This window comes from Phaseolus vulgaris, chromosome 2, assembly GCF_051622355.1.
Source record: "Phaseolus vulgaris cultivar YP4 chromosome 2, ASM5162235v1, whole genome shotgun sequence".
Lineage (NCBI taxonomy): Eukaryota > Viridiplantae > Streptophyta > Magnoliopsida > Fabales > Fabaceae > Phaseolus > Phaseolus vulgaris.
Genome location: NC_143499.1, coordinates 38005439 through 38013580, shown reverse-complemented (window position 1 = coordinate 38013580; position 8142 = coordinate 38005439). Strand labels below are relative to the sequence as shown.

The 8142-nt window shown below is 31.7% G+C and overlaps 1 protein-coding gene across 1 annotated transcript; it reads right to left on the bottom strand.

Annotated features, from left to right (window-relative positions):
- Positions 1-4569: 4569 nt before the first annotated feature.
- Positions 4570-7916, bottom strand: LOC137811837 (plant/protein). The gene is made up of 4 exons (XM_068613693.1): positions 7614-7916; positions 7393-7525; positions 5411-5579; positions 4570-5066 (listed from the first exon to the last, which is right to left on the bottom strand). Exons 1-4 carry the CDS (start codon positions 7824-7826, stop codon positions 4847-4849), a joined length of 735 nt encoding a protein of 244 aa, XP_068469794.1. The 5' UTR covers positions 7827-7916; the 3' UTR covers positions 4570-4846.
- Between the last annotated feature and the right edge of the window lie 226 nt (positions 7917-8142).

The following is an 8142-nucleotide window of genomic DNA, read 5'->3' as shown; positions in this document are numbered from 1 at the left end:
TTTTGTGAATTTTTCAGGTTTCTTGTTCTCTTTTTCATCTCGGTTGTCTTGCTATTTGGCTTATTATTGAGTACAATTTATGTTGTAATATGAGACTATGTTGTGATTTGAGACTCTCTTGTAACCTTAATTTTGATATCACAGTGAAGCTTATTAACTGACTTGTACCTGTGGTTTTTACTTCTTACATTGAGAAGGTTTTACACGTTAAAATTTATGTTGTCCTTCAATGTGTTTTTGTTGTTGCCATTATTTGTTATATCTCCTCATAGATTCTTGCAAATTGGGGAAATTATTATTCACTACTTATTGTTCTTGTTAAATTATTATTTTATTGTGTTGAATTTCCCATCAGAGTGGTATTAGAGCTCCTTGGTTGGAGCTATTTGTCTGCTTGAATGATGGAGGCAAATACAAATAAGATGGTTTATTTGAACAACACTAACTATCACTTATGGAAAAATGAAGGATTTGTTATTTGTGAAGAAATTGTATCTTCTTGTGTTTGTTACTAAAAAGCTAAAAGACAAGACTGATAGAAATGAAAGTTTGAGCATTAACATGTTTATGGTTTTATTTGTCAGTCAGTATGTTGAAGATAATGTTTATAATCACATTGCTAATGAGGAAGATGCAAAATCCTTGTGGAAGAAGATTGAGACTTTGTATGCTTTAGTACAGGAAACAATAAATTATATTTGTTGAATTCCTTGATAAATTTGAGGTACAAGGAAGGGATTTTTATTTCAGATCACTTAAATGATTTTCAAGGACTTCAAGATCAATTGTCAAAAATGGGCATTGAGTTTGATGATGAAATTTTGGGATTATGGCTACTGAATACTCTACCAGATTCTTGAGAAACATTTCGGGTTTCAATGACAAGTACCTCAGAATAAGATGAAGTACCATGCACCTTCCTTCTCATCTCTTATTAAGAACACTACTCTTGACATTTTCCAAGGAGACAACACCACCAGGGGATGAGTTTGTAATTGAAACCCGAAATGTTTCCCAAGAATCCGGTAGAGTAATCAATATCCATAATCTCAACATTTCATCATCAAACTTGATGCCCATTTTTTACAATTGATCTTGGAGCTCTTGAAAATCATTTAAGTGATCTGAAATAAAAATCTCTTCCTTGTACCTCAAATTTATCAAGGAATTCAATAAATATAATTTACTGATTCTTGTACTAAAAGCATACATAGTCTCAATCTTCTTCCTCAAGGATTTTGCATCTTTCTCATTAGCAATGTGATTATAAACATTATCTTCAACATACTGACTGACGAAAACCATAAACAATGTGATGCTCAAACTTCCATTCCTATCAGTCTTGTCTTTGTGCTTTTCAGTAGCATACACAGGAAGATGCAATTTCTTCACAAATAACAGATCCTTCATTTTTTCCTTCCATAAATGATAGTTAGTATCGTTCAAACAAACCATCTTATTTGTATTTGCCTCCATCATTCAAGCAGTCAAATAGCTACAATCAAGGAGCTCTGATACCACTCTAATGAAAAATTCAACACGGTAAAATAATAACTCAACAAGAACAATAAGCAGGGAATAATAATTTCCCTAACTTGCAAGAATCTCTGAAGAGTAATAGCAAATAATGGCAACAACAAAAACACACTAAAGGAAGACACATAAAATTTTAACGTGGAAAACCTTCTCAATGTGAGAAGTAAAAACCACAAGCACAAGTCAGTCAATCAAGATCCACTATGATCAAAATTAAGGTTACAAGAGAATCTCAAATCAAAACACAAATTATGCTCAATAATCAACCAAATAACAAGACAATAAACCAGAAAATTCACCAAACTACAGCTATTGTACGCGGCCAATAGGTCACTGTTCCGGTGACATTTCAACAATCTGAACGGTCAAATTAAAGCACCACGAGTTATTACCCTGCTGAAAAATATCAGCCCAATCCGAAAAGTTTTCATCCTCAAAAAAACACTGCTGCAATGTGAGAGGAATTTCTCACTGCTCAAATAACTTCTCAAAGATCTGAACGGTCAGAATGAAGTACCACAAGTTATGAACCTATTGACAAAATTTCAGTTTGATCCAACGATGGACAAAGCATTTAGAGGTGGTCGGAAGTTACTGAACGAAACTTTCTCTTTTCACTATTTTCTCTTTTTATTCAAGAAAAAACCCTAAAGGTCCTCCACATAGAAAGTGAGTTCAACCCAACAGTCGAGACTACCAATATTTACATAAGACTATTGTGAACGATCCGATAACAGATGCTATGATATGTACAATAAACTCTCACTAAGATAAACTCTATATATCATGAGTGCACCATGATGAAGACATGGTAGAAAATAATGAAGATGTGACTATTGTCAAAGATTTATAAACTATTATTTATTTTATTAAAACATATTCGTCCATTATTAAATTAATTATTTATGGCATAATTGGTTTCTTTATTTTCTATTTCAACTTTATTTTTCTTCTATTTTTAAACAAAAAAATATTTTATTTTTACTTTATATATCTTCTTATATTTTCTCAACTTCATGCTTTCTTTCTGTCTATTTCTTCCCTTTGTCAAACAAAACGTAAAAGTAATGAAATATTATAAAAACATGTTAACAGATTGAAGTTTGGCATACTCTTTGAATACATAAAATCACAGTCTTCTAGTTCTATAGAGCAGCTACTATTGTGGTGAATAGCAAATACTAACAATTTTTTTAGGAAGAGCGAAGTGCATTAATTTTAATCTATATTCTTATATTTTTTTTTATAAAATGAAAGCATTTTATATTGAATGTTCAAGTAACATAAACTTAGAGCGGTTACACAAAATCAACCACAACCAAAAATACATTTGAAATTAAAAAAAAAAAAATACAATGGACTTAATTTCTTGAAATATACGAAATATAGGTTTAAATATATGTACTAATAAACTATTAAAAAATTATTAATATTTCCAAACAATCAAACTAAATATTTTAAGATTATATATTGTGCTTTAATACTCTCTCCTCTTATTTTTTATATAAAAGAAATCATAAAACATTTCAAATTAAATATAGCTCTTAATATTAGAAATTAAGGTTCATTAAATGTGATATTAAGAAATTTCAGCAACATAATACATTATTATTAAACTAAGTTTGATATGTTCAAAAGATAAAAACAATTATATTATACACCATCTTTATTTCAATATATCATATTTTAATTTTATTTATCAATTAAAAGGGGTATTTAAAAAAAATTATATATTTTTAAAAAATTGTAAATTTAATATCATATTTTAAATTACTCATTTTAAATATAAAGTTAGTATATATATATATATATTCAGTTTTGAGCATCCACCATTTTCATCCCTTTATAAACTATTCATAATAAGGTTTCGACCGAGAGTTGTCATTTTGTATGTGATAATATATATTTATGGAAGGTTAAAGAATCAAATAGTCCAACTAACTTTAATTAGAATAGATTTTAAATACTATAATGTTATAATATCATATTAAGAAGTAAATAAAAAAATCAATTAACTCACTTATATAATTTTCTTATTTATAGACTAGTGAACTTCAACCGAATGTATATTAAATTTAAAAAATTATAAAAAAATTGTGAAGTGCAGGAGATAAGCTATTTGGATGAAGATAAGGTTATAATGACATTGGTGGCAGTTACATATAGTGATGGGTACAACTTGGAAGAGCAGTGATAGAGCCAATACTAGAGACAACCCACAAAAGAACCAAGGTAGAAGAAGAGAAGAAAGAAAACCAAAATGAATGTAAAGATGCACTGTTTCCTGCAACTACACTTCATACAATATAATTATCATACAAATTATTTACAAAAATATCACAACAACTTTTATGTTGATTTGCATGGATGATGGGATTTTTTCTGGCTTAGTTGTTTTTGGTTCGTCTTATCTGTTTAAGGTTTAGTTTTCTTTGTTTACAAAACCACATTGTATGTTCCTTAATGAGTTCAATTAACATATGTGGTTGCACAAGGTCTACCAACAAAGATTTAAGAATCTCACAGGTTAGGTAGGGTAAAATATCCATTATATTTGACAAAATTACAAATTAGTATCTACACCATTTCTGTACTAAAAATTAATCAAAGAACCTTTCCACTCAAAAGAAATCACTGCAATCATTAAATTTATTCAAAGGTAGACATGACTTTTTCATACTAAAAAATGTTTCTTGTGTAATAAGACAAATAACTTCTGAAAAACACTATATAACAATTATTTCAAGATAAAAGTAGTAAATTCAAGAATAAGATCTAATTGTTTTGTATTTCCTGTATATATTTTTATTCTTAAATCAAACTAAACTTACCCCTTAAATGATAATCTCACACACCAAAACGTGCTCCATAATTTTATTCTATTCTAACAAAGTAACAATCTGAATATTTGATGAAGAAAACAGCCCATTGGTCTGTTTTTCAATATTTTTTTACATGTAATAATTCATTTTAAGAAAATGATCTTAATACATCTTAACTATTAAAAAATGATCATAAATATGTTTTAAGGACTTTTTCTTTAAACTATTCGAACATGCCCTAAAATTTATATTTCCGAAGAATAATTCTCGGTTGCAATACATAAAAACTAGAGACATCTGGAACTCTTGGTTCTATTCAACAGAGCCTGAAGAGATTTCTCTCTTACAGAACAAAAATCTGACTTAAGCTACAAACGTTGGCGTTGTCAACATCGAAATTTGTCAATTTAAAAATCATAGTCCTAAACACATAAAATTATATATAGCAGGTAACTGGTAACCTAACTTACAAGGAAACAAAGATAATGCTAATCAAACTGTTGCCTAAGATGCATCTCTGTTTCACTTTTCCAGGTTGCATGGGATGATTGGCCCTTCATTCTTTTAGATTTTTCTTTATCTTTGACAGTTGATCCTTTCTTCTTGGAGTCTGTGCTGGTATCATCTGGAGGGCGATCACCACATACAGGGCACACCATTCCACGAGCACTGGAGTAGGTCTTGGGAATCCCACACTGCAAGCACATTCTACACACAATATTTTCTAGTTATTACTATTATCTATTTCAAAGCTCATGTCATTAACATTTTTTTCCAAGATAATAATACACATGCACCAGAAGATGGAACTGGGGAATCGAGAATGCTTTATCATTCATAGTAATTCCCCACTTTAGGTTGTGCACATCATCCATGTTATATAATATATATACATACATACTCTTTGATTCTTGAGAGAGTTAGTGGAGACTATTTCATAGGACATAGACTAATCTTAAACGGGTGGAACTAAACTCACTTGTGTATTTTATCAAGTGATACATGAACACTATATCCAAAGTGCATTCACTATTATTATTTCCAATGCATACCTTAAAAGCTCTGCAGCATCTTCAGCATTAGGATTTGTTGCAGTTGGCACTCGCTTGCCTCCTTCTGACGTGCCAGAGGTAGCTGATGTTGGTGGTTGGCTACCATCAATGTCACTTCTTACTCGCTCATGAATCCCAGTTAGTTGAGGTTTTGCCTCTACTACCGCACCTATATGAAATATATCATAAATATGATACTTGATTAGTTTCAAAATGAACGGGAATGTAAACTCACAAAAGGCAAAGAATTAAGAGAGATTCTTCACTTTATTTTAACAAAACTACCAGCTGAGTTAACACATCACAGCACCGTAACAATCACTAAAAAGTTATTTTAACTGCCCATTAGATGTTTTTCCTGGTAAAAGTGCACTTAAGATTTGGCAACTGAAGCAACAAAACCCAGAAGCATTTCGAAAGGGATAGAGGCTTTTAAACTTGATTGGCAGTTAAGCAATTTATTTATTTAGCTTTCTTTTAAGAATAAAGCCGAATCAGAAGCATTTCTATCTTCGTGAGTGCATGTCAAAGAATAATTCATCCACGAAAAACCTGTAGAAGATATTTTCTTAAGAACAAACCATGAAGGAACAGAGGGGATAAAACTTCGTGAATCAATTTCCTAAGCAGTTGGCACTTTGTTTTAATTTTTTAGTCTCAAGCAACTAATGGCAGAAGGCTCAACACTCAATTTTTGGCAGGGGGGTCGGCACATTATAAGAAGTTGAAAATACAAAGTTTTTATTACAAAAGAAAGTACATATTACTATATAGAAAACATTACAGTCATTCAATGTTGGACTTTTAAGCAGCTTAAAGCATTTAGCAGGGTATACATATTGCTTTCACACAATGTCCATGAGCACAAAACAGAAAGCCTTATTTTACATCAGTTAAGTTTGATGTTTTGATAACCATTACGTATATTTTTTAATAAATCAAAGACTAACATACATAAACTTTTTAGTGTCAAAAAGGATTTTATTCATTTTGATTCCAGCGCCATTCATGGTGAAAATCTCACGAGAGGACACCAATCAATTATGTTAAAAATCAACAGCTTTTACATTACTGACTGGTATTGTTGTGACTTCCGGGGTGATCATTGTTGTGCCAGTCAACAAAGTTAAATCCACATATAAACAATGGTACATGGGAAAGCCATATCAACCATTTTGATACATGACCATAATAACCCGGAGGACACCCCTGCTTATATTGTTAATCTACCCCAAAAACAGGCCAAACAACTGAACTTACACAAGTAACAACATAACAACACGACAAAGCAGGAAAAATGTCTGCTATCAAATCTAAACAGCCACATCAATTTCACTGAATACTCTTTCTAGTTGTACACTATAAATGACAAGTCTAAATTATATGCAAGGAAACAACCCAAAAAATCAGTGTTAGCACCCCTATGAATACCATACCATTTTATAACATTGGCAAAGGAAAGATAGACCTGAGCTATCTCAAACCAAACGGAATCCTTGGTTTGCTCAACCACAACACAACCTCCACCCTCCAAACCAAACATGCCCTTTTACACCATGGGAGACCACCAGCTTAGCTTAAATATCTTGTCTTGGTCTAAAAATTATAAATTACAGCAGGAAGCATTTATTTGCAATTTATTTCTTATTTTCATTTTCTGTTTTCAGTTTTTAATCATCAAAGTGACACTTGTTTTCCAACCTGTTTTCTGTACAAAAGTTCGATAACAGAACAGATCGAAAACAAGGTAGCATTTTGATAATAAAAAACAAGAAACAACAGTGCAAGTAAAACCCCTTATTTTCTCCATTTAAAATATTTTCAATTTTCAAATACTAGAGGAAAAATAATAAAAGGACAAGGGTTCTACTTCTAGCCTCTTAAATTTCCCCTACTCCTCCATTAACTAAACAAAATAAAACAAACAATTAAATAAAAATCCCTAGAAAAAAGAAAGAAAAAAAAAAGATGAAAAAAAACACCTGTGGGTAAATCTTTCTTGTCCTTGCGGCGCCTCCTATTGCCTTGCCTCCCTTGTGGCTCATCACCGTCTCTCGAAGGGTTGCTGTTAAACTCGTCCACGCTGTTGTTCAGAAATTGGGGCGGTCCTGCAATCTCCGTTACGGCAACAACAACAGATTCAACAACTGAGGGGCAAATTTGAGAATTGAAAAGGGCATGAGAGGCAACGAAAGTTAGTTACTTCGGAGAAAGCGTCGAAGGCAGAAGGAAGACCGGAGACAGAAGGAGGGTTGGGAAGGTGGTTGAAGATGGATCTGTCGCCGAGAGAAGGGTGGCCCACGGCGGTGGCGACGGGGGCATCGTCGTCGGAATTTTCAAGGTCTGAATTTTGGGTTTGATCTTGGTCTTGTTCGTCTTCGGCAGAAGAATAACCTTGAATAAGGGACAAGCTCATTGCGTATGTATGTGTGTGCTTGACTTAACCCTACTCTGTTACTCACTCCTAAGTATCCACCCTCCACCATGGTTCTCACTTTCTCATTTATTTAAATTCAAATATTAAATTCATTTATATGATCGAAGAATATTAAATTGAAATGAAAATTAATTTTACTTCAAAGTTTGATGAGTTTTGCATTCTTTTTTTTTTATATAAAAACTACTTATTATAGTAAATAAATATGTTAATTTTTATAACGGAAAAATAATGAGAGGGTTGATGTTTTGTACATGCTTTATATATTATTAAAAGTCATTATATTTAACATACT

Coding starts and splice junctions, on each gene's coding strand:
- LOC137811837 (XM_068613693.1), bottom strand. CDS start 7,826: ATGAGCTTGTCCCTTATTCAAGGTTATTCTTCTGCCGAAGACGAACAA. Junction 7,526..7,613: donor CCTTCGACGCTTTCTCCGAA/GTAACTAACTTT, acceptor GCCGTAACGGAG/ATTGCAGGACCGCCCCAATT. Junction 5,580..7,392: donor CAAGAAAGATTTACCCACAG/GTGTTTTTTTTC, acceptor TATTTCATATAG/GTGCGGTAGTAGAGGCAAAA.